Source organism: Juglans microcarpa x Juglans regia, chromosome 6D, assembly GCF_004785595.1.
Source record: "Juglans microcarpa x Juglans regia isolate MS1-56 chromosome 6D, Jm3101_v1.0, whole genome shotgun sequence".
NCBI lineage: Eukaryota > Viridiplantae > Streptophyta > Magnoliopsida > Fagales > Juglandaceae > Juglans > Juglans microcarpa x Juglans regia.
Window position 1 is genome coordinate 29,294,134 of NC_054604.1, and position 27,519 is coordinate 29,321,652.

The window sequence follows — 27,519 nt, forward strand, 5'->3', positions numbered from 1 at the left end:
ACACACAAGAATGGCCAGAGAAGTTTTATTGGATGATAGTGCTTTTATCATATATTTCATTTGTGTTGGGAAAAAAATATGGATAGCTTCCAGATTATAGAAGGTGGAGAGATCGTGTGACGAAAGCTGATGGAAGATGATGGCAGATTTCAGGAGGAAATCGTTAAATGTAACTAAAAATATACTTTGAACAAGTTACTCCAGCATAGCTTCAAAAGTCATCCTTGTACCGATTCCAACTTCAAAATGCCAGACTTTGAAGTCAAATTCCATGAACTCCCCTGGCATTTCCCAGAAAGAATGTCGAAAGAAGCACTATGTTGGGACCCTCTTTGACTAATCTCACAATGAACAAATAAGAAAGTCAAGCAAGGGTCTTGGACAAGGCATAACACATTTGTAGCAGTGAATTAACTGGATCCAATCAATGATATCTTTTACTCCATACAACGGTAGTCACATCTCTATATTTCTGAGATAAATGTCAAGAAAAACGAAGAGAAAAATGGCAGCACCTTTTTATTCACTGAAACAATTACTAAATCTGATTCATCCAAACAATCATGAAATCTATAAGCAGAGGTAAAATGTAAACATTGCCTTCAAGACTCGTTCCGGTGTGTGCTTGATTCCAATACAAAGACATAACCCTCCTTTATGATGATTCCAATTAGCTTTAACAACTCAAAATTGATGATTCCAACAATGAAAGGTGAAGAGAAAAGGCTAAGGTTAACTTTTTTCAGGGTGTGAAGGGGGCAAAGACAACCACCGAGTTGTGCCCGCCAAAGCCAAATGAGTTGGAGATAGCTGCAGAAAAATTAGAAATTTTGATCGGTCAACCTTTGGATGGATGTACCATTATGTCATCATTCAGATACTAAAAGCAGAAATTGTTGAAAAAAAAAGGGTTTCTTGTTGCTCTGAGCAAACACAATTCCCCGGCAACATGTGTATATATATTTATATATATATATATGTGTGTGTGTGTGTATTTCAATTTTAATTATTTAGTTTTGACCCACATATATATACGTTTATATGGCAGTAGACATACCAACATTAACTTCGTGCTTTTTCTTCATGTTTGGGACGGTATCAATTGTGACAGCAGGCTCCAAGTTCTACATGAGTAATATAAATATATAAGCATGAAATGCATTAAGAAAACTGTTGGAATTAGCTAAAAGGAGGCAAGCGAGCGTGAGAAATGAAGGACTAAGATTAGTACATCTTGGTTAATAGTTGGATGCACCCAGCCAGTTCTGATGGCTTTTATAGTTGCGATAGCCTCTAATCCACCGGCAGCACCAAGGCCATGTCCAATCATTGACTGAAACAGGAAAAAAACCGTTAATAAGCTATGTTGTAGTTACACCACATCATTTGGTGAATCAGACCTCATTGAAATTCTTGAACTGGTTTGCATGGCATAGGATTTAGGTTTCTTGCCTTAGTCCCATTCATCTTTATCTCCGACGTGTCCTTGAAGACCTTCTTGATGGCACTAACCTCAGCCAAGTCCCCTGCTAGTGTAGATGTTGCATGAGCATTCACATAGTTCACCTACAAGTCAAATATTGAGAATGTTTTATCACATTTCTAATCTCCCTTATAAATGGTATATCTGCATATAAATATGATGAAAACTTTAGCCTTGAGATCAAGGACTGCTTTTACCTCTTCAGGGGAAACTCCAGCATCTTGTAAACTTTTCGTTATGCAAGATGAAACTCCAAGGCCATCTGACCTAGGATCAGTCATGTGATGAGCATCACATGTTATAGCACCTCCCAAATACTCCGCATATATTTTTGCTCCTCTTTTCATTGCGCTCTCCAAGCTCTCCATAATCTTTTTTGGTTTACAAAAATAAGTATTCTTAGCAATATAAGATTGGATAAATTATTGTTAAGGCCAGAAGAAAACTAAGCTAAGTCATGTTATACTTAAAGAACAGTAGATTCTATAACTACCAGAACTCCAGCTCCTTCTCCCATAACAAAACCATCACGATCCTTGTCCCATGGTCTGGAAGCTTTATGGGGTGCATCATTCCTCTGAGACAAAGCCCGGCAAGCTATGAACCCACCAACCCCAGTAGGAATGACAGCAGCCTCGGTCCCGCCAGCTACCATGATATCTGCCTCACCTCTTCTAATGTGATTCGCAGCTGAAAAGAAGCAGTAATTTGCAGTTGCACAAGCAGTTGAAATGGAGTAATTAGGTCCCATCAAACCAGTGTCTATAGCCAGCAATGCTGACCCCATGTTGGTGATGGAATACGGAATGAAAAATGGTGTGATCTTCTTATATCCCTTTTGGATTAGAGCTTCCACTCCAGCGGAGAAAGCTGTTAAGCCTCCCATGCCTGATCCCACTAGGACTCCAATTTTTGTTCTGTCCATCTGCAGGGCAATAAAAAGTGAAAATTGTTATGCTTAATGTAAAGACTGGTGAATTATAATGTGCTGCTTACAAAATCTGACCAACTTTTTCAAGAACTTCAGTTCCAAGGTTGGCATCTTCAAGGGCCCTCTTGCCAGAAACTAAACAGTACCGCCAGGAATCATCAAGCCGGCGATCGTTCTTCCCATCAATATAGCCTTTGGAAGAAAATTCACGAATCTGACCTGCAAACCGGACGGAGAATTTTGAAGCATCAAACCTGTCAATTAGGTTAATCCCACTCTCTCCCTCCAGAAGTTTGTTATAGAATGCATCAATGTCACTGCCAAAAACCGACACAAGGCCCATTCCTGTTATGACAACACGTTTTTTAGGATCTGTTTCTCGTTTGGGAGCTGAAACTGTTGAAGCCATGGACTTGATTGTTCTGCATTTTGGAGCTGAGAATGGAAAATCAAAATCAAGCTAGTATTACCACAAATCAAGATGTCAATGTTGTATTATTGAGTACTGTACATACTTAGCCATTTAGACAAACTAAAAGAAAAATAAATCAAAATCAGCACTTGAAGATATAGCAACAAGTGACATCTAGAGAGAACATTAAGGGATCAATAACTGAAAATCTATGTTGCTGTACCTCCTGGGTTTTCACTTCTGATCAGGACAGAGGACAATGTTATGGGTTTTACTCAATATCAGACACATGTTAAATTACATAATTAGAGTGGTATATAAGTTTCACCTAGTAGACTGACCAAAGTACAATTCAACAGGACCTTAAATTTTAACAATGTATTAGAGGAAACAACGCATGAAATAAGATATCATCCACTATAAACTATAACAGCCCTCACGCCTAACAGTTTGGCTTTAACCTCAGCCCGGATAAGGGGTAAAATCATTCTCCACGGCAGCTTCCCATTGCCTTCTTTTTTCTTTTTCTATTTTGAAAGGAGCAGGCTCATTTGGTTGTTAGACTACACTCAGCTCAGCTGAGTTCAGTTTAAATTTAGACCTCTTCTAACATCTAAATACTCAACTCTCAAATTACTAAACTCATATCAACTCAAAATCTCTTTACACGGGGACCCACAACTTTTTTCAACTTCTCACAAATACATCTAAACTCATCTTAGGTGGGCCCCACAGAACTCACTCCATCATCTAACATGCCTAGCTGACCACTTCAAATAATGCGCAAGTCGAAGTTGAGTATCATTGATAACCATTGCTTTCTAAACAAAACACTCGTACACCCAATCATTTCTTATATTTGATATTAAAAAAGAAAACAAGTCTTTAGGGCCAAAATGAGACTTCAGATAGTATTACATCGAGTATGCTGTGTACCATATTCTAATCTCACTTTTATCCAACTGTGTTGATATGACATTATCCATCAACCTTTGAATTTGTTATTTTAAACGAGAGTTTATTAATGGTTGATGGACAATACCATATCCGCATAGTGTGATGGGAGCGAGATAAGATAAGAATGTGTCATATAGCATAACTCTTTGTATCTTTGTCATGGTGTGTTTATGTTTGTGTGCAGAGTGATGTTAGGGTTGTTGACTATGTTTGTAATCTTTTGATTTCTTTTGTTATTTTATTTTCAGTGAATTTGGTGTTGTTTTAGTGTGCTGCAGATCTGGAAAGCGTTTGGGTGTATGAAGAGCTACACCAAAGGCTAATAAAAGGCCTGAATAATTCATGTGCAATGATAGGGTGCATGAGTTACTTTATAGAAAACAATAGGAGTCTGACGTGTTACCCTCCATTGATTGATGTAGAGATCGGCCTCTTAGCCTCTAGGATGTAATCTTAAGATAAAAGAATAAAAGAACAAAACCAATACAATAGGCACTTTAAAAGGAAAGGGAGAAAAACACAAGGCACCAAAAGTTACAACATTCATGGAAGTCTATATTGGTCAATTGAGATTAGACCCGGAAAGGAAGGTTTGTAAGCCAAAGCAAACTCGTTTATATCTTTTCAATAGCTTCCCTACTTTGAAACATTATAACGTTATACATTATAACATCTCAGCCAAAATTCTAAAAACAGGAGAATCATAGGCTCTTACCCGGAGTAGAAATGAACCAACTTGATCTCTGCCTAATTTGAGCAGTCTGCATACTATTTCCAGGTCTGAGCCCACTGTATTGAACAAGAGAAGCTCCATTACCTCCTGATTCCCTAGCTCTGAGCAGCACCCCTGAAGAACAAGTACCAGCAATGCCTGCCATCTCTCTCTCTCTTCTTTTTCTTTTTCTTTTTTTTTTTCCTGAAAGCGGTAGGATTTGACAGATATAAAGAAAGTGAGAGTACTTTGGGTTGCCAGTGGACTTTTCTTGTTTTTGGCTTTGTAATTTGTTTCGTTGGAGAGTCCGCCCCCTATTTTTTCTCCCCTTTTGTAAGGTAATGAAACAAAAGCTTGGCGATTATAGCAAAGGAATAATAGGCTTTGAATTTCCCTCATTTTCTTTCAGCCGCTGAACTACCCCCAAACAACCACTTGGTTGCAGAGAGAGAGAGAGAGAGAGAGAGAGTCCCACGATGGCCGTTGTTCAATGCACCCAACTGTTTTTGAGGTTCCTTAACTGTCTGTCTACACGTTAAAGTCACTTCTAGACTTCTAGTATATAAGGTATCCGTACAATTGAGCTTTCCCAAATCCCACGTATATACGATTGACCCGTCTGCTATTCTGTACCTAAATGGTTGGGCTTTTATTGGGTGCCAGGTCCACTAAACAATTGGAAGAGGGGTTAGGGAATTAGTTTTATGTATTCTGCTATTTACATATTATTTTTTTATATATGTAATTTATTATAGTAAATCAAAAAATTAAGATATTAATATTTTCTTTGTATTAGATGATGTAGAAGCGTTTCAGGCTAATACTGCATTGAGTGTGTCAATAAATAAGTTTGTAAAATAAATTTAATGCAATATGTCAATAAATATGCTTACAAATTCTTATTTTGACTTATTTAGATAAGTTTGGATAGTGAGGTGAGATAAGATGAATAGAGATAAGTAGAAAGTGTTTCTTAGTCCAAACCTAACCTAATATCTTAATCGAGATTACAAAGGAGTTTCCCCCTACTATTAATTAACATATTGTTCATGCACTGTTCATACTTCTTTTAGAGATCTCCCTTATGCATAGTTTATGTTTTTCTAGGATCCACCTTCATTTCATTTTAAGCTAAGATTATGGTGGCCTATTTGAGGATTGAGGAGGGAGTTTAGATATCCTCAAAATAGCAATCTCCTTTGAAAGAAGTAAATCGAGTCACTTTCTTGAATTGTCACCTTAATAAGGGTGTATATCAATTTACAATATTATCTCGTTACAAGAATCACTCTCTCTCTCTTTCTTTTTTCTTTTTAATTTTGTTTATGTTGGGGAATCTCTTCAAGGTAGGGCCCTTTGGATCCATCCCTGCAGAGTGAACCTCCCTACACTACACTCTCGAAAGTTTTCTAATACAAAACTAGTTAAATCGCTGACTTTTCACTAAAGGTGTAGTCTAAAAAGATTGTTTGTACTCATGAGGTGTTAAACTTTAAACTTTAAAAAGAGTGATACCCAAGACAAAGACCTTCACCACTTGTATCAATCCCTTAGGATTTGTAACAGGAATTACTTATCATTACGTAACTATGAATAGTTATTTGTGCTTTTTTAAAGGAATTTTACATATACAAGAGAGAATAATTTTTTGTTAGTCTATAAATACAGAGTCCCTAGATCTGGATGAAAGAAAGTCCGTCACGAAAGAATTTTCTGTAGGTGGGTTTGAAGTGGGCTGCGTCGGTTTGAAGGAGATTTTGTGAAGAGAAGTAAGTTGCGCCGATTTGAAGGAATTTCCTGGTTGCAGTGGCAAGGTCTGTCGCGAAGGATTCTTTTCTTTTTTGTAGGTGGGTTCCCAGTGTTTCATCTCTTCCACTATGGTGTGATGCAGTTCAAAATATTTCTATGGGTTTAGCTGACGTGTTAGCTTTTTATTGGCTTCCGAAAAACGCACAATATAGAGGAACTGTTAAAACAAATCATCTCTACGATTTGAATTATCCAATAAACTTGGTTGGCTAGGGAAGAAAATTAACCACCTAAAAGCAAGATTATAAGTTAAATCCACCATATCTCTATTTGCATCTTTCATTTTCAAGCAGAGATCTAATTAGAAAATGCTCACATTTGCATCTTTCATTTAGCTTTGAGTTTGATTCTGACTTTATTGACTTCCTAAACTAAGTTAAAGAGAGCTGTCTTTAAGATTAGGCTCGAAACTGTGTAACTCAGGAGTTCACGCCCAAAAGCAAATTTACGAGGCCCAAAAACTAACTGCGTAAAGGAAATCGACGATGGAGTGAGTGAAGGTGTTTTTCATGGATTTGAGTAAAAGTAATGGTAGATTGAATCATAGATTATGAAATTGTCATGCACTTTTTTTTTTTTTTAAAAATGTAAGATATATTATTAAAAAATTAATTTTTTTTATTATTAATTTTTTTTAAAGAATATGCTACACTTGCATACTTTATAATTGTAAATATTATTTTTTAAATTAATTTTTTTATATGAATCTCATATTTATTTAATTTTTTAAAAAAGAGTGTGCACCCCTTACACATTATATGATTACAAATATAATTTTTCATAATTAAATCGGCAAAATTACCATTAGGGATAACTCAAATGGCGAGACCATGAGAGAGAAATTGTCTTTCTTCTACACTTGATCTTGACGAATTCCCCCTTTATCGAGTTTCTCTCTATTGTCGTGCGCTTGCTTGTAGCTGTTTGATCAATACCATAGTTATTATCATAAACATTAGGTTTCAGCTTTCACTTTCTATATTCGGCTTAACGGGTTTATGAGTGAGTTTATTTTATAAAAATAAATTTATAAATTGACGTGATTTTAGGTGATATATTATATTTATTTTATAATAAAATTAATTTTATAATCTAACATACTATATCAAGTTACTTCAATTTATTTTTATGAAAAAAAAATTATATTTGAAAGTCGGTGCAAAGCACGCACTCCATTTTATTAACATAACAAGACTTGATTTGTTAGAAAAATTTAAAATTTAAATGTCTTACAAATCAAATCTTGCCATGATAATAAAACAGAGAGTTTGCTTTGCGGACTGACTTTAAAGTAAAACAACTAATTTGTAAAATCTCAAAGTATCTCTTTATATTTTAATCATAAAAATAAAAAGTATTATATACTAGGTTCTCACGTATAACACTTATGTCTATTCTATATTAAAAGCGTCAATGTTAAAAGGAATAGTATTTTTTTTGTCTTCCTTTTTGTTCCTATTTTACCCTTGTTATTTTAGTAATTTTGCCCACCGCCTTGCTCACTTTCTGGAAGTTCAAAGGCTTCCACTGGCTTATTCAGTTTCTGTAAATCATGTTTATGCTTTCTATTCTTCTTCATCGACTCTGTGAAATCGCCGAGTGTTCTTCTGCTACTAGGATTTCGGTAAGTGACTCTTTCTATTATTTAGATGATTTATAGACTATGTAACTAGGCCAATAGTCCAGATTCAAATTCTATGTTTTTGAATTACTTCGAAGGCATATATTCATAGAATTGGACTATGTTTCTTTGAATTGGGCTTCCACGCAGGTTAGCCCTAGTTTTTTTTTTTAAACATATTCCTTTCACATATTTTCTCTAATTTAAATGATACCTATTATTTTCACATACATTAAAAATATTATTTTTACATACACTAAAAATATTATATGTGAAAATACATAGTATCATTTTCTTTTTAAAAAAACTTTTGGGAGGATGCAGAGAAATAATTTTTCAGCTTTTGGCCATGCTAGAGTCACAGATGATATCCATCAAACACTTTTACCAACTGTATATAAATATGTTGTTTTTTTTTTTTTTTTAAACATGTTGTTAAATTTCTTAAACATTTTTTTTTATTACAGAGTCATTAAAATGCAATTCATTCACCATTAGGTAAAATTTAATTTTTTTTATCTCTTCCAAATTAATATTATTTCATTATAAATGTTAGTATATTGCATGGATTAAAATTTCCATAAATATTTAGTATTTTTAAGAAATTATATATATTAGTATAATTGACTTATAACGTAGGATTTGTAGGGGTATTGTTTTCAGAATAAATAGAACAAATATTTATGCCGACATTCTTGTGACCCATCTATTTGAATGACTATTTATTCACTCTTTAGATAGTGAAAATATTTTATTTTAATATTATAAAATTTTTAAATTTTTATACAAAATATAATAAATATTTCTTTCATATTAAATCCGATAATTATATTTTTTAATCTATTTTGTGATATTTTCTGCTTCTACAAAAGATTTTATATATTTTAGTAGATTTTTTTTTTTCCCTTCCAACTGGGCAAACGTGCGTTTGATCACCACTAGTCTATTCTAATACATCGATGTGACAGTGATTATTATTTTTGATCAGTTCTTATCTTTTCAAATAAAGAACATTACATCAATCTAATTATGCACATATAAATCTAATTATGCAGACAGTCTCGATTCTGAAATGGTCCATTAACAAACGTGGCAAAAGAAGAGGTCGTGTGTTCGAGAACAGTCTGACAAAAATTGGGCCGACAAACCCAAGTTCCTCCCCACCCCCCAAAACCCAGTCTATCTCTCACCCTATATCCAACTGCCACGGTGCCACCTATTACTATTCCACACTCTTGACGCGTCCTCTCTAACCTTCTTCAAACTCTTCGTGCTTAAGCAAAAGAGTAACAAAAGAAATCAACACAAGTGTGAACAGAAAGGCAGACAGGTACCACCTAGACCTTCTAGAAAGCGCACACAAAAAAATCCAGATGAAGAGTCGCACAGTGCCATCCACTCTCTCACCGAGTCACCGTTTTTCCTTCTTAGAAACGCGGTTTGCCGTCATGATCACGACTCGTATTCGCTCAACTGAGGAGAAAAAATAAAATAAAATAAGATCAAAACCCTTTAATGGACTTTATTTGTTAAATTGCTCCATGTTTGGACATTTCTACTTAGACAAATTCACACGCCATCCCGCTGTGATATTTTGCCCCCTTTTTCCTCGAAATTTCCCTTTTCTCAGACCGTAATCCCTTCCTTTTATTTAACTGCCTCTTCCCCACCCACTTCTACCCTCACACTAAATTAGTTCTTCTTCTTCTTCCCCAACACTTTCAGCCTAAATTTTATATTTTGAAGTGTGTAAATTTTGTATCTTGTAACATCCCAGATAGAGTTTTCTCGGTTGTTTTGAAGGGATTTGGGGAGATTTTTGAGTTAGGATGGAGAATAACCAGCAATCTTTTTGGCAATTCAGTGATCAGCTTCGGGTACAGACCTCGAATTTGGCGAATCTCTCGGTGAACGATTCCATTTGGAGCTCTAATCTCGGCGCGAAGAGGCCTGAGGAAAGGAAGAACTTTGATGTAAGGGTTGGTGGAGAGGTTAACTCTCTGAGCAACTTGAATTCGAACGGGTCTGACTTTAATGGGTTCAATGATGGGTGGAACAGTCTCAAGCCTAAGGGATCTGATTTCAATGGATTCAATGATGCGTGGAGCAATCTGAAGCCAAAGGGGTCCGATTTCAATGGAGTCAATGATGGGTGGAGTAGTCTGAAGGCGAAGGGGTCCGATTTCAATGGATTCAATGATGGGTGGAGCAATCTGAAGGCGAAGGGGTCCGATTTCAATGGATTCAATGATGGGTGGAGCAATCTGAAGCCGAAGGAGTCTGATTTCAATGGGTTCAATGATGGGTGGAGCAATCTGAAGCCGAAGGAGTCTGATTTCAATGGGTTCAATGATGGGTGGAACAGTTTCAAGCCAAAGATGACTGATTTTAATGGGTTTAATGAAGGGTGGAAAACGGGGGCTATCAGCACTGGAAATGGTCCAGTTTTTGGTGGATCTCAAAAGAGTGCTGGGATTAATGGTGGGTTCACCAAGGGTATTTATTCTAAGCCTGGGAATCATATTTATAACAACAATAATATTAACGTGAAGGGGCACAAGAATGGTGGTAAGGGTGAGGATGATCATGGAGGAAAAGCTGGGAAGAAGAATAGTAATGGTAACAAGAAGAATAATGGTGAAAATAATAATGATGGTAAGAGTGCTGTGGACAAGAGGTTCAAGACACTTCCACCATCCGAGTCTCTGCCAAGGCACGAAACCGTTGGCGGGTATATCTTTGTCTGCAACAACGATACTATGCAAGAGAATCTCAAAAGACAGCTCTTTGGTATGTAGCCCTTCTCTTTCTCTAGTTTTTGCTGCAGAGATTTGTTTTGATTGATTTTCTGTATAAATTTCAATTTTTGCTTGCCCCTTTTGTCAAATCAAGTTTCTGGGTGCTTGGTTGAGTCTGTATATTCACCTGATTTTTAAATTTAAGATCCACGATTATGAATTGTCTCGAGCACATGAATTCTGATCTTCAAAGAGAGATTAGAGAAGTTCGAAATTATTGGATCACTGTCTGTGTCTAGGTTGCAAATGAAATTAAATGAATATCCTTTTTCCTTGGGTGAAAGAATATCCTTTCATATAAATGTTATTTTACTCAAATCAAATTGTAGGAATTAATCCAGTTTTTTCTCTTATCTCTCAATTACAAGTTTTTTCTTGTATTTTTGTAATTTTTTTTAAATATCATATCAAGTTTGGAGGCTTATTTTTTTTAATTAGCTTTTTATTTATTTGGTTCTAAATTTGTGCTCCAAAATAATTCCAGGTCTTCCTCCACGTTACCGAGATTCAGTTCGGGCTATAACTCCGGGCTTGCCACTCTTCCTTTACAACTACTCCACTCACCAACTCCATGGAATTTTCGAGGTTCGTATCTCTTTTATTAACATGAAATAGTCAAATTCATTTTCTTCTTGATTTTGGGTTTGTAATTTTGCCTAATATCAATGTGTTTTTTTTCAGGCTGCAGGCTTTGGAGGAACAAACATAGATCCAACGGCTTGGGAGGACAAAAAGTGCCCTGGTGAATCGCGCTTCCCTGCTCAGGTATGAACAGTGAAGAACCCCCCATTTGCATGGTTTTCTTTCTTGATTGCAGAATATGAAAGATATTTGGTTATATATATACATGATATCTGATATTTACTGCTATATGTATATATACGTTTGTGACAGGTTCAAGTTCTTACAAGGAAAGTCTGCGAGCCATTAGAGGAGGACTCCTTCAGGCCAATTCTTCACCATTATGATGGCCCTAAATTCCGCCTCGAACTCAGCATTCCAGAGGCTCTCTCTCTCCTGGATATATTTGCAGACCAAAACGCTTGAGCAAAGGATTACTATATATATAAATATATATATTACTATATATATAAATATATAAATATATAGATACTGCTACACGAGTAAAGTAAAGATAGTGAAAAAAGAACAGCAGAAAAGAAAGCTGGTTGGCTGTGTTGTGTTGTATCTTGGAATTTAAAGGGAATTTTGGAGAACAAATTCAGTTTAGGACGGTTGAATTTGATGCAGCCGATATATATATATATATCTGTGTGATTTGTAAGCTGGTTTTTGAATAGAGGCTGTTAAATGTCTGTCCTTTTTTGTTGTTCTTGCAATTTTAGTGTATAAATAAAGCACAAGTGATCGATACAGACGAGCTTTATATATTATTGGGTGCTCATAATATTATATAGAGGATGCTGCATGCATTGAAGCTTTAGTACGAAAGTTGAGCTGCTGATCCATTTGCATATGAAGAAGCTTGAGGAAGGACAGAGAATTTGGATGGTGTTTGGTATGATGCTTCTTTTTTAAGGAAGAGTAATGCTAGATGTAACTGCACACCTCAAGAGGAAGTGACGTTTGAGCAATTTCTTTACAAGCCAAAGTGTTCCACCTTTGGTGAATTGGCCATGCATTGCTAAGTAATTATTTGCTTCTTAATCATCGATAATAAAGTCCGTTTAGAGTTTAGAGTTTAGAATTTGAATTGAATTGAGATGAGTTTAATTTTAAATATTTAATTTTTAAATTATTAAATTTATTTCAATTCAAAATTTATTTATACATGAAACTCATAATTTATTTTTAACTCAATCTTTAAGATTATACGTGAGACTTACGATTTTTTTTAACTTTTTATAAATATATTTAAATTTATTTTAACATATAAAAATCTAAACTTATGTGGGTATATAAAATTCACTTTATTATCTTAACTAAGCTAAACATAACAATCTATTTTTATGGTATTCCATTGTCAATCTTTATATACGTGTTCAATACAAACGATCTCAAACATTTATAAATAAATAAATATATATATAATTAATTGTTAAGAAAATTTTCACAAAATTCAATGAATCCTATCACGTTTGAAAATGTCAAAAAGCTTTTTCTATTTTTTTTTATCTGTTTATAATTTGAATATATTTTAAACAGGTCTCACCATTTTCACAAAAATCCTATAAAATTTGTCTTTATAATTTTTCTAAAAAAAACTACACACAATTTTCAAGAAAAAACCTAGTCAAAACATGCATCTACTAACTTAATTAATCCAAGAAATTTTAACATTTTTAGTAAATTTCTAACCATTTTGATTGTAACCATTGGCAGACATTATTATGAAGCTACTTTTTCATGGGATACCTTTTGCTTCGAGTCAAAGGTAATTAATGAAACTTTCACTTATGGACATATAACCCGACAATGCTTTGAGCTAAAAACACGGGCGCATGATGACTTGTGGGTAAACCAAACTAAGATTATCACCGAAAGGAAACCAAATAATGAATTAAAATTTAAAAACAAAATGACTAATGTGTTTTTTTTAAAAAACTAATGAATCATTGTCATGTTTAGATTGAGAAACACTCTCAATCAATTCCATCTCATCATTACAATTTTTTCAAATTCTCACATAAAATATAATAAACTATTCAACTTTTTCAAATTTTAAAATAATAATAATATTAAAAAATAATATTTTAATAACATTTTATTCAACTCATCTAAAACTATCTCATCTTATCTTTATCTCATCTCATTATACAAATGACCTCGTATCATTAACTTTGTATATTATGTATCGATCGTATTTATTGCTATAGATTATTCCATTTTCAATTTCGTTCTTGTTTTCGATTTATTTATTCCTTTGCTGTTCATATATACCCTAGTCGATGCAAGAAAAATTAAACTAAATTGTTTTCTATTCTTAAATCGTTTTAATTTTAAATTAAAGCATTAGTTTTAGAAGTCTTAAACAGAATAAATTATTTTAATATGAGATGCATCAATTAAATTATCGGAGTTATCTACACATAAAATACATTAATTTATATTGAGAAAATAATTAATTTGTTCAAACTTATATCTTGTTCGGTAAGATAATAACAACCACATGTCCGGCTACTTTTTGGATAGGGATAGGTGGGAAATATGAAAAGCTCTTGTAAATTTCCTACCAAATACTTTGAGAAAATTCTTTTATAAGTTTACATGTTTTGTCAAATTACAGATGATTCCTGGGGTTCTCGTGTTGATTGTGTCCCTTTCTCTCTCACTAATATATATATATATATATATATATGAGTAATGCTACTTATCATTTCAACTTTCATCATCGCAACTTCTATCATCTTATGATGTGACATTAAGTGATTGAAAATTATTTATTACATTTCACTTGTAAACCTGTCATCTAACGCCACATCATGGGATGATAGAATGATGATGAGAGTTGGGATGATGAATAGATTTTTTTTATATATATATATATGAATAAATATAGATAGAAGCCACTATTGGAAGCATCCATTTTGCACACATGATGTGGTATCATCTAGACCACATATCTCCCCAAATGAGTGTTGGAAACAATCAACTAGATGCAGTAATGCAGTGAGTGTAAAGTGTGTACTGCTACAATGACTTCTCTCTAACATTACTCTATATATATTAGTCTGTATTCTAGAAGTCTCATCATGCCAGCTTCTCTGTGGGTGTGTCCAAACCCCCCACTTGAGTCCGTGCAGTGTGTAGTCCATTTTCCCAATTTGACTCATTTAATCATTATCACACACTCACTTTATCACCCTTCTTTATGCTTCTACTTCATTTCTATGGTTGTCTTTCAAAACGTAGCTGTTTGATAGTAAGTTAAGAGGAGGAAGAAAAACCAGAGGAACCATGACTGGCTTTCTATTCTTCAACGATCAACTCTCAAAGCGTACGTCGATTTTCGGTCTCCATTTGTGGGTTGTGCTTGGTATAGGTGTAGGAGCAGCCATTGTTCTCATACTTTTCCTTATATCTCTATGGTTCACGTCCAAACGCAAGAGTTCTTCTCCTTCTTCTGCTATAAGTAAAAAGAAAGCAAGTTTAATTGTAGAACAATTAGCTAAAGAAAGAGGAATAAGAAACAGAGGGAGATTTGAGACTTCGTAGGAAAGAAATTCCATTCCAATTTCTATATCTTTCTACTTACAAGGGGTGGCTGCTTATGTACAGCAAGGGAATAACTAACTCTAACAAATCAGAGAATAAAGGAATATACAGCTACGTAACAAACTGTAAAGTTACACAAATGTACATGACAATTCAATTACAGAAGGCCCTTTTGGTAATTCAGATGGGACATTGTTACAAGCTTGTGAGTGCATATTGTAATGCATGAGACTGCAGGTCAGATGTCCTCTTGGTGGTGCGAGCAGTTTCATCTTTGATGATCTTGAGGAATGACAGTAGAGCTGTGCTGATAATGATGCTCTAATATCCCCCCACAAGGTAGAGAATAGATGTTGTTTATTCCCATATTGGATAAATGAGAAGATAGAATGTATGAAGGGAGAGATTTAGTGAAAATATCAGCTAACTGTAAATTAGTAGAAACATGTGTAGTTCTGATACTTCCTACAAGAAGTTGATCTCGGATTAGATGGCAATCCACCTTTATGTGTTTTGTTCTCTCATAGAAGACGGGATTACTGCTATGTGGAGAGCAGCCTGATTGTCACAGTACATATCAATAGCTTGAGGATGAGGAATTGCAAGATCAGAGAAGAGGTGCCTCAACTAAGTGAATTCAGTGCATAGGGAAGTCATAGCACGATACTCTGCTTTAGCAAAGGATCTTGAGACCATGGTTTGTTTCTTTGAGCACCATGAAATGAGAGAATTGCCCATGAAAGCATAGTAATCAGTAACAGATTTTCTAGTGTCAGGGCATGATGCCCAGTCTGAGTCACAATACCCTTTTAAATGAATGAATGAAGTAGAAAACAGAAAAATACCTTGGCCAGGAGCAGTTTTAAGGTACCTTAGAATTTTATGAGCTACTGCAAGGTGAACATTGGTAGGTGCATCCATGAATTGGTTGAGAACTTGAGTAAGATAATTGATGTTTGGTCTGGTTAAAGTAAGATAGAGAAGCCTGCCAATGAGTTGTCTGTATGGGGTTGGGTCAGATAAGGGGGAACCAGTGGTTTTGCTTACTCGATGATTTTGATCCATGGGAATTTTGTAGGGCTTAGAAGCTAAGTGACCTGCATCAGCAAGTATATCAAGTGTATACTTTCTTTGGCATATGTGGATGCCAGTAGGGGACTTGGCAACTTCGATGCTTAGAAAGTATCTCAATTGACCGAGGTCTTTAATTTTGAAATGATGATTCAAGAAGGTTTTTAAGGAAGAAATAGAATCAAGTGAGTTGCTTGCAACCACTATGTCATTTACATAAACAAGCAAAGCTGTGAAATTTGAACCATTGAGACAAGTAAAGAGGCTATAATCAGCATTTGATTGCGTGGAGCCAAACTGAATAAGGAAGGTAGAGAACTTGTCATACCATTGTCGTGAGGCTTACTTAAGTCCATAGAGACTTCTAAGCAGCCTGCAAACTTGTCCAAGGTTACCCTTTTGATAGCCGGAAGATCTTGTCATATAAATCTCTTCTTGGAGTTCTCCATTGAGAAAATCATTGTTGACATCAAATTGGTGGAGGTGCCAACCTTTAACAGCAACTAAGGCAAGGATGGTTCTTACTGCGAAAATTTTAACCACTGGAGAAAAAGTTTCATGGTAATCCACTCTTTCTTGTTGAGTGAATCATTTGGCAACTAGTCTTGCATTTTTCCTTTCAATAGTACCATTGGGGTTGTACTTGGTTTTGTAGACATACTTGTAGTCAATTGGAGTTTTACCATGGGACAGGTCAGTGATAACCCAGGTTTTATTGAATTCTAATGCATCAATTTTAGCTTCCATTGTCTGACACCAACCAGGGTCCTGAACAGCTTGTCTATATGTTAGTGTGTCTTGTATGGATGAAATGGAAGTGGAAAATAAAGAAAAACTGGATGATAGACGATCAAAAGAGGTACCTAATGTCATGTCTTTGGATTGAGAGGGTGAGATGGAAGATGCTTGCTGGCAGTGAAACTCCTGGAAGTAGTGGGGAGTTGTTTTGTTCTAGTGGACCTTTTGAGTGGTGGTGGTGGTCCTTCTGAGGGGGTTAGAGGTTCAAGATGCAAAGAAGAGAGGAGGGGAGGTTCAGGAATCTATGATGATGGGGAAGGAAGTTCTGAAGGAAAGGAGGGGGTTGAAGGTTCAAGAGGGAAAGGAGAGGAGAGTGAAGTTTCAAGAACCTGTGAGGATGGGGAAGAAGAAGGAAAAATAGGTAAAGGTGCAGAAGGAAGAGTTGATGGTGGTGAAATGAAAGTAGGCGAGTAAGATGGAATATGTAAGGATGTGTTTGATGGTGGGGTGGAAGTATGCAATGGCTAGGATGAATGATGAAACGGAAAAGGTGCTCATAAAAGGTGACATCTCGAGAGAGAAAAATTGATTGAGTGTTGAGATCAAGTAGCTTGTATCCTTTTACCCCAAAAGGATAACCAAGAAAGGCACATTTCCTACCTCAGGGATCAAATTTCTTTTTGTTTTGGAAAAGAGTTGAGGCAAAACAAAGGCAGCCTAACACTTTCATATGAGAATATGTGGGAGAGACTTTGGAAAGGAGCTCAAAAGGGGTTTTATTGGACAAAACAAAGGTTGGAACTCGATTAATAATATATGCTGCAGTAAGGATACAACCAGTCCAATATTTATTTGGAAGATTGGATTGTATTTTAAGAGCTCAAGCTATATTTAAAAGATGGTGTTTCCTTTCGGCAACCCCATTTTGTTGGGGTGTTTCTACACAAGTTCTATGATGGATAATTCCCCTTTTATTAAAAAATCCTTCATTTGAAATTCAAGGCCATTGTCACTTCTAAGGATTTGAACCTTTGTTTGAAATTGTGTGTTGACTAGATTACAAAAGGACTCAATGCAGTGTATAGTTTCTGATTTAGCTTTGAGTAGGTAAATCCAAGAAGTTCGAGAAAAGTCATCTACTATAATTAGAAAAAATATGTGACCATCATAGGATTCAATGGAATTGGGATCCCCTATATCACAATGTATTAGTTTAAAGATGGTCTTACTTTGATGGTTGCTTACTAGAAATGAGAGTTTATGATATTCAACAATGAGACACACATGACAAGGATTTTCATGAGAAATGGTAAATGTGTGATTCTTAATTGAAATATCTTGAATTATATTTAGCTTTGAAATGGGTGTATGACCCAATCTACAATGCCAAATATCTGAAATGTATTTGGCATTTCAGATAAGAGAGAGAGAGGAGCGTTGGGTAGAAAGGGAAATGAGAATAGAAAAAATGTGATTAGATACATGCATGCCTATTCTCTCATCCACTAAAACCAATACGTGCCAGCACCTCATTCACTGGTATAAAAATGAGTATCACACCTGACCGGCCCCAAGCGTCTCCATAAAAGTAAATTTACAAACTGATATGGCGTCATATGATATCTTAGATTTATCTTTACAATAAAATTAGTTTTACAATCTAACGTATCAGAGCAAACCATGTTAATTTGTGAACTTATTTTTATAAAATGTTTTTATAGTTAAAGTATTTCTCCAGTTTTTTTTTTGTAGACCAACGACAAAAATTCCAAAATAATGGATCAATTTATTACAGGATTTTTGAAAAATATTTCCCAAATATTTTATTCAATACATTTTCCTAGCCAAATAACAAGTGAAGCAACATTCACTAGCATTTAAATAAAAATGAATTTTTCTATTCATCATCTCACATACCACACTTATTTTTATTTATTTTTAATTTTTTTTTGTTTTATTCCTCTTAAACTAATTGAATTTTCCTACCCATCATCTATACACACACATTTCATAAAAATAAATAAATAAAAATAAAAAAGCATGTTTAGTATGTGATGTGGAAATTATGAATATAATTTTTCAATAAAAATTGGGCAGCAAAAGTGAGTTAAGATCTTTTAAAAAATAAAAAATTATATTCATTATTTTCATACACTACACGTCACATTCTTTTTCTTTTACTAAATATGTAGTATATGAATAGTAAGTAGAATAATTCACATTAGTTTAAAAAGAATAAAACTAAAAATAAAAAATAAAAAACTATATTATGTTGTATGTAGAGATAATAAATAACGAATCTCTTAAAAAAAAAAAAAAAATGTTAAGGCTGGGTCCCTTCTCCTGGTGGTTAGAGCTCCCAGAAACGTTGACCAAACTACAATTCTACGAAGACTTGGTGGTGTTGCATTTTTTCAACGTATCTTCACGTGTTGAGAAATCCATATAATATAATTATATATGTATATATTAATATACATGGAAAAATATTATTTCCACAGAAATTTTCTATGGAAAATTTATACCGAATTGTATTTTATTTATTTTTACCTAATAATTAAGAATATATATATATATATATATCCTTTTCTGACCGTTTATTCTCCAACTTGGCCAGCCGGACTTGATCAATTGTCGACGTTAATCATGTATATTTCTTTTTATAAGAAAAGAAGAAAAAGAAAGAATCGATTGTTTCAATGAAGATCGGTTAAATTAATTTGGATGTCAACATCACTTCTACCTATCTCAAACTAATTATTGAGGAGATTTATTATTATGTTAATTTTTTATAAAAAATTAAATTCATATCGACTTATTTTATACATTCAAACATATATCTTAATCTATTTATAAATAAGATTTATAAAATATTACTATTCACGTATCAATTCCAATCATTTGAAATTACATCACCATCCAGTTTGCAGCCTGAAACTCAGCTAGCAACTCCGAAACCCACTCTCTAGAAGCACCCAAGCTATTACTTGCCCAATCTTCTTTATTGGTTCGTTTCGCAGTACTGAAAAAGACCAACAACTACATCGCATTCTTCATGTACTCAATCTCAAATGTCCATTTGCCTATAAAATAAAATAAAACAAAATAAAATAAAAAGAAAAGAAAATTGTTCTAATACCAGTTTTCTGATGATTAGCCTTATTTAGGGTTATCTGATGCATGATGGCATAGACAGGGTTAAAAGTTTTGTTAGGGTCTTCTGGACATCGGATGGCTAGTAGCACACTGTCAGCACTTTTTCATTCCCCTTGCCGACCTGCTGCTTGAGTAAGGGACGAGATAAGATCATTACTGTGTTTGGATATTAAGCTGAATTGAGTTGAGCTGAACTGAGTTCTTTATGAATAGTAGTAAGTTGAGATGGTTGAGTAAATTTTGTGAGATCTACTTAAGATGAGTTTATGTGTATTTGGATGTTAAGATGAGTTTAGATATATTTATAGGAAGTTGTAAAATAAATGGGTCTCACTATTAAATTTTACTATTCATCTGACATGGTCTGAGTAACTGTCGATGCCAAAACCTGCGAAAAAAAAATCCTGACAAACTGCACTTGTAGCCAGACCAGCCAAATAGAAAAGTGATAAACAATTGAGTTGGACCCCACGAGAGATGGAAAAGTTGTACACAATGGAGAGAAAAGTAAACTGATAGAGATGAAAAAGTAAGATCGAAAATTAATGTTTGTCAGTTGTGGATCTTGCGGATGAGTTCAGTTTTGGACTCTATTTAACCGTGTAAAAACCTGCGTTTAGATGTTCAACTCAGTCTAAAAATGAAGTACACTAGACTGAGTTCTACAATCAAATGGGGTCTAAGAAGATGCAAACTGTGTTCATAGCCCCAAACAATGTGGGGAACATGGTTAATTTTGTCCTATACCATAAATCACAGCTTGTATTTTGTCTTAATACTCTCCCTTACACGTGTGCTAGATTTTTCTAAATGAGTAGGTCAACACTTGAAATATTTAATTAAATAGATAGAGAGTAGAGTGAGAATTCGAACTCATAACTTCTGTTTTGATACTATGTGAAATCACTACTTGTTCTAAAAGTTTAAACTTATGAGAATGTATAGATTTAATTAATTATATTTTATATTAACAATATCAACAAACACATGATAAGATTTTCCGTTGAAGTACATCCAGATCAAGCTTTTTACATTAAACCTTGTGCATTTCATGCATTCATAAATAACCTTACATTTCATTCGAATATGTACAGAACGAAGTACTTAAACCTACAAAGATCCTGAGTATGAGCTAAAGGAAATAGTCATTTTTTATTTTCCTTGATCAAGGCCCTTGAAAAGTTTAGGCAAGGTCGGCCTCCAACCCATTCCCCAAGCCCAAGCACCCGTCGTCTGCTTTGGTGTTGGGCTAGCAGAGCTTGCAGCCATCCTCATTCTCTCGATCAAAGCCTCAGTGTTCACTTGCTCCGACAGTATTTCCTCCAACTGTTTTGTGTCAATCACCAACTTCACTCTCCAAACTCCATCTTCAACCGATGGCAGCACCTCAAGAGCCGATCCATCTGCCAAATTCTCAGCAACATCCGTTGCTGCACTCATCGACCTCTTGGCTTGCATCCACTCGGCCTCTAATTGCTCGATCGTCTTTGTGTTCTGCACTTGTTCTTTGACTTCCCTGTTGCAAAGCGCACACTCCTTAACAAGTGGAAGTAGATAGTACAATTGGCCACCGATTAGGCAATCGAGGTCCTGCACGGGTGATGACGCATGACCCTGCCGGAAAATGCCATATCCCGGGTGATCGTTAAGGATTTCTCGAGCTGTAATAGGGCCTCTGAATTGTAATACAGCCCCAGTATCACTCAGAACCCTTATAGAGTTGCAACAATCTCTTGTGACCCCTTTGACAGAGCAATTCCCCATTGCCAAAAACTCCTAAACTTTTTAGGCGCAACCCAAGTTTTGAATTGTATTAAAGTTGTGGAATCTGAGAATGCAGCACTTAGATCAGGAAATACAATTTGGGGTGTCAGAAGCGACACATGAAGCCTGCCATTTTTTTTTTTCAAAAACTGGGATCGGCGCCACGTGAAACTGGACCGTTGGGACAATTGTTTAAGCTAAGTTGGAATGATCCAAGGTAAAGGAACAGAATAAAAGGTAAGCTAGCAAATTAAATAATTGCGAGGAAAAGACATTTGAGAAGCAGATCCGTATATATATTCAAATTTATTGGCCAAGGGTCGTGCCAACTTGTCTCTGATAGATTCCATTCTAATCCAATAGCTAGGCATCTAAGTGTTATTAACTTTACTCATAGGTTCGATGCATCAGCATCGATCTACACTAAACTTCAGATATATTATATGTACATACATTCACCTACAAAAGTTCACGTTATCAGCAGTAGGCAAAATAAACTGAAATCACGGGGTACACATCCACAGTACTTAAAAGGGTGTCTTTTTTAACTCCTAAAAAGATGGCTATACTCATAACCCAAGGAACTCGCTTTCCACCACCTCTAATGGCTGGAAAGAGGCATGCTTCTGCTACCACGTAAGATAGAATGCTTACGTGGTAGCTGTACTTTGTATGGTTCAGATGAACAGTGGGCAACCTAAAGCTCACGTGAAATAGAGTGATATGTGGTCAAAGTGTTCAGATTCCATGCAAGTCCAAGCCGTAGCAGGAGTACTCTAGCTAATTCCATTGTACCAATATGCAAAGAATTAGATTAATATCAGGAATATGCTTTATCATTATTTGTGTTTTAGTACCAAGTTAGTGTATTTTGTTTAGGAAGTCACTTGTAGTACTTCTTTGAGGAGTAGTACTCTAGAACTCTTGAGAGTTCCAGAAGTATTATTGGGAGTTTTGGGTCTATAATTAATATGTATTTTCTAATTAATAATTAATCTATGAGAATCATTATTTTCCAAAGTGTGTATATATATATATATATATATGCCTTTTATTACTAAGAAATAGTAATTTCTAGCAAAGTGAGTCAGAAATATAATCATAGCTTGTTACAGATCCCATTGAAGTTGATCCGAAGAGGCGAGACTCGATCGAGCAAAGCCAAGGATATAAAAGGCTCCGCCCCGCCCCCCCCCCCCCCCCCCCCCCCCCCCCCCCCCCCCCCCCCCCCCCCCCCCCCCCCCCCCCCCCCGAACATAAAAGCCATAAAAAAAAAAATATTTGAGAGAACAGGAATGTTCAAACAATAATGCTACAAACAGTGCATGCGTGAATCCTTTGCTGTTGACAAAAAGAATTTATTCATTAATTTGCCAGTCCCAAGGTGGCCGACTCCTTGGCTTCATTTCAAGTTGTTTACATGAGAAATTCGAATTTAAAATAATTGAATATTCAAAAGTGTCCCTAACAAATTGTTAGAGAATGCTAAACTAACCATGCATCACACTCAATGTTGGCCTACATAATTTGAACAAAACTATCTATAAGCTTGAAGCCTCTGTCAAATATTCTAACATGAACATTAATAATCAGATCGTCAATATATATTCAATAATCCACGAGAATAGAAGAATAACAGTTCAAAGACGTACCTTCATCTATCACATGTCAATGAAAAATTTGACCTAACTATGAGAGAAAGATCATCTTAATAACTTAACCTCACAAGTATCTCCCGATGGCTAGAGGTTACAGTAATGTTATAGGTGAGAACCTTTAACCTCTCAATACTATTTATAGATTTTTGGACATCAAGAAATCTATAGACTTTGTGTCTCACTGTGATTAGATATAGAGTTAATCTTATCCCATTGTAACTCATCAATTAAGTGATAAATATTAAACTATTCTAAACCCATAAGGATATGTGTGTGTGAGACATAGAGTTTAAATAAAATTCTTACATTCTCCCACTTGGCCCATCCACCTATAAAATAATATTTTCCGTTCATGAGTTTATTACAGGAAATTAACTATACTGCGCAAATCCATTTTCAGAAAACTTTCATAGCTCAAAATACATTGCATGAATTCTGAAATATCAATGTCAAACCAGCTACCAATGTAGGTCATAGCGATCCTCTGTAATATGACCAACAAATTCCTCTCCATGTACCGCAACATCAATAACTTAATTCAATACGATCTTTAATTAGGATGATTAAGGCTAATACTGTAATGCATTAGGTTCCAATTCATGTCTATTGTAGATATTATCTTGTCATCATTCATCCACACCATTTAATGTGCATATAAAGTGGAAAGGTAAGAAAACAAAAATAACCATAATAGATATCTTTCAATGTCTATTAAGAAAATTCTCAGCATATCAATGATCTCTTTAACATATTTACATAATGGGTATAAGCATATGACCCATCTTTTCAACATGTTCTTTAAAGTATAATCATTAACACACTATTGTTATTGACATATTTGTTTCTGTACTTTCTCTTTAACACTCAAGTATTTAAATTTTCATTAAATACTTAATATTAGAAAAAAAAATATTCTGAGGAATTCTTGCAATACTTTCTTAGCGGCTTGGCTATAAGTTGACAATTCTTCGTCTTAAAATACATTTCCTTAGTAAAATACCATACATTGTGGCCTTAAAGCATACCGCAAACTTAGTCCCCATTGCACATGAAGCAATAAGAGATTTGTCTCATATTTTTCTATAAAATAAATTCACTAAATAGAAAAATACATAACCATAACTGTATTTTTCATCATTAGAGCAATCCCACAAAATAGGGTCTAAATATCTAATTACCTTAAGAGTATAAATTCTTCTTAAGATAACATTATAGTCTTTAATTTCTTGCAAATAACCTTGTACTTTTTTTCACAGATTTTGGGTCAAACATCTTTAGGTTACTTTGGCAACCAAGAATGCCAATCGAAAAATTGATATTCAACCTTATACAAGTTTATGCAATTATCAAATTTATTATAACAATCATATACATAATTTCCTTAACAACCTAATCTATTCGAAGACACTGTAAAATACTAAGCATGTTGCATTTTATTTTAAAAGCATCTATTGAAGAATAATTCTTCATATAAAATCTTCCAAAACTCTATGCAACCATACTAAGACAATCCTAATAGTCATCGTCTTGGTATTAAAATTCAATCTCAATTACGAATGATGTTTCATTCATAAATTTTATTTTAAAAGTTATTTAGATGTTAAACTACAAACCACAGTTCATATTGGCCAAAAAGTCGTATACATGCATGACCATAAATATAAATATACTCCCATTGATCTTAGGATATATACATTAATAATAAGTATTTTTCTTAAATTTAAAAACAGTATTGGCATTATCAAATTTCAGATATCAATTTTAAAAAAATCTGTTACCTTTTCTAAATAATCATTTTATTCGTTTATTGTAGACTTCAAACTTTCACTCTATAATTATTTCCACATCTATTTGATGTAACTTTATACTATAATGAGCTACTAATGCCATAGTGATTCTTAATGAGTTCTTTCGGGTTTATTAGAAATCTATTTCTAATCAATGCTCAATTCTGAATGAAATCCTTAATTACAAGTCTGACTTTATATCGTTCAACATTACCTTTAAAGTCAAGATTTTGTCTTCAACACCTATTTACATTCGATTTTTTATACATTTCAGACAATTTAGACAAAATTACAGATTTTACATTAATTTATGAATTTCAATCACTCTTTTATGCATCGATTTTTTACAAAATCATTTATTTCTATAACTTGTGAAAAAATATGTGAACCTTCATTTATTTCAATGTCAAATTCAAATTTTGTGAAAATATACCACGTAATCTAACCAAAAACCAAATCAAGAAAATCACATGAGGTTACCTGTTCTGATGTCTCCATGGCCAATTTTTTAGTGGTGTTTCTCTGATGAGGTAAATGATAATTTGCTTCTTGTTTCATGTTATCATTAGGATGATCATAAAATGAACTATAAGCATTTTCGAAGTACAAGAATGCACTTCACAACAATCGCATCTCTAATTTCTATACTCCCATTGATTTTGCCAACCATTAGGAATTTGATATTTCAATTTTCTCAAAATTCAAATTATGAATAGAGACAGTATAACTTAAATCATTTGGATTTTTCTGAGTAATCAATAATGTACCCATTAACAATTATATGATCCAACTTTCTTTCATTTGGATTGTAAAGTCTTACTTTAGATTGACAATTCATAGATGTATATGCTTTAAATCAAGTATCCTATCACTCCACAACTCAAAAATAGGTCTTTGAGACTATTTACTAGGACCACAATTTAAGATATATACTATTATTTTTAATAATTTTAATACACATCTTTTTAAGAAGTTAACAAAATATGTCAAGGTTATGACCTGATTCATAATACTTTTCCTGGTACTCACTATTTTAATTTAATTCGATGATTTTCACCTTTTTACCTGGTTGCATTTCCTCCTCGTGAGAAGTACCTTAAGAATTACTAATGGCATGAGACTTTTCATGTAATAAATAGATACATCTATACCAAGAAAATCATCTATGAAAATAATAAAATACTTATATCTATCAAACATTATAAAGAAAATGTTTACATGCATCTATATGCATTATCTCAAGAAATTCTTTATTCCTTGTGTCACATTTTCTTGATATGTTTAATTTGTTTTCCTTCTATATAAATCAACACACATCCTGAGATTAGAAAATTTAAATGTAGAAAATATTTTATTTACTAACCTCTACAACTTTTCTTGAAAATATTCTCCAAATTTTCATGTCACAAATTATGTTTCAAATTCTATGCTACAAATTGTAAAACTTTTTCATAAATTTTTTTCATTTGGTTCCAATACAAGCCTCATGAGTGAAAGAGAAAAACTTCTAACAAAATCACTATTATGAAGGCATGACAAATAAAAATTTTATTGGAATGAAAAATAGAACAAACATAAATGGCATTTTGAAATAATTTAAAATTTTGAACATTTGTTCGAGTTCAACCACTAAAATAAGTATAAAAATTTATAGAGTTTGATTTGAAACTTATACAAACAAAATAAATATGAACGTTTGCACTCAAGCTTAATCTAAAAATAATGTATAAGCATGTATAAGATCATATTCGAAACTTATACTAAAAAAATTTACCCTTCCCTTCGAATCATGTCTTATGCTTAGGGCACCTTCATGTATCATTGTTTCTTTCAAAATTCAATTGATATAATTCTTATATTTTCATTATCATCATTTCCTTTCTTTTCCAAAAGATACATTGTTTTTTAATACAAATTTACAAAATCATTCTAACAATCATACTACGAACTCGTTCATATCTCATTACTTTAATGAAATAATAATGCATATGCACTAAACCATTATGTACAAAACAAGAATATTTCATCATTTCCATTCCTAAAGTTCAAAGCTTGATATGTAGTAATTAATTCCATCTTCTTAAACATTATGTCTTTCTAACCCTTATCACTATTCTCAATAATAATTAATTTTAGACTTAAAATAAGTAAAAGATGGTCTAGGAAAATAGTCATTCCCAAACAAGACCATAGTGAAAATCTGATATGCTTATATTTCTCTAAACAAGAGTCCATTATGTATAGAAAATCTTATAAAGATATTTGTATACTTACTGCAAGAAAAACATTTTAATTACATTAATGCTTTGAGTTCCGCACTCATAAACAATAATAGAATTTAAACAATTATGAATGAACTAATAGTGTCATCGAGATCCCTCCTTTGTGAGTGAATCCCAACACAAAAATGTACCCTCTAATTTTAAATTATGTGGATGAACTAGTT

The 27,519-nt window shown here is 33.9% G+C and overlaps 4 protein-coding genes across 5 annotated transcripts; 1 reads left to right on the forward strand and 3 right to left on the reverse strand.

The window, feature by feature from the left end:
* Positions 1–496: 496 nt before the first annotated feature.
* Positions 497–5,011, reverse strand: LOC121234037 (3-oxoacyl-[acyl-carrier-protein] synthase I, chloroplastic-like). The gene is made up of 8 exons (XM_041129837.1): positions 4,499–5,011; positions 2,494–2,849; positions 1,977–2,408; positions 1,681–1,854; positions 1,453–1,566; positions 1,232–1,333; positions 1,058–1,124; positions 497–810 (listed from the first exon to the last, which is right to left on the reverse strand). Exons 1-8 carry the CDS (start codon positions 4,659–4,661, stop codon positions 743–745), a joined length of 1,476 nt encoding a protein of 491 aa, XP_040985771.1. The 5' UTR covers positions 4,662–5,011; the 3' UTR covers positions 497–742.
* A 4,396-nt stretch (positions 5,012–9,407) lies between these two features.
* Positions 9,408–12,097, forward strand: LOC121234038 (DCD domain-containing protein NRP-B-like). Of its 2 annotated transcripts, XM_041129839.1 has the most exons (5): positions 9,408–10,715; positions 11,208–11,308; positions 11,405–11,488; positions 11,618–11,803; positions 11,834–12,097. In XM_041129839.1, exons 1-4 carry the CDS (start codon positions 9,755–9,757, stop codon positions 11,768–11,770), a joined length of 1,299 nt encoding a protein of 432 aa, XP_040985773.1. In that variant the 5' UTR covers positions 9,408–9,754; the 3' UTR covers positions 11,771–11,803; positions 11,834–12,097. The 2 variants fall into 2 exon arrangements, with proteins under 2 accessions (XP_040985773.1, XP_040985772.1); XM_041129838.1 differs by having other exon boundaries at positions 11,618–12,097.
* Positions 12,098–15,526: 3,429 nt separating this feature from the next.
* On the reverse strand, positions 15,527–16,717 carry LOC121235515 (uncharacterized mitochondrial protein AtMg00810-like). Its single transcript, XM_041131859.1, has 3 exons — positions 16,600–16,717; positions 16,352–16,494; positions 15,527–16,267 (listed from the first exon to the last, which is right to left on the reverse strand). The coding sequence occupies exons 1-3, from the start codon at positions 16,715–16,717 to the stop codon at positions 15,527–15,529; spliced, it is 1,002 nt and encodes a 333-aa protein (XP_040987793.1).
* Positions 16,718–20,846: 4,129 nt separating this feature from the next.
* On the reverse strand, positions 20,847–21,863 carry LOC121234102. Its single transcript, XM_041129915.1, has one exon. It carries the CDS (start codon positions 21,626–21,628, stop codon positions 21,017–21,019), a length of 612 nt encoding a protein of 203 aa, XP_040985849.1. The 5' UTR covers positions 21,629–21,863; the 3' UTR covers positions 20,847–21,016.
* Positions 21,864–27,519: the final 5,656 nt, after the last annotated feature.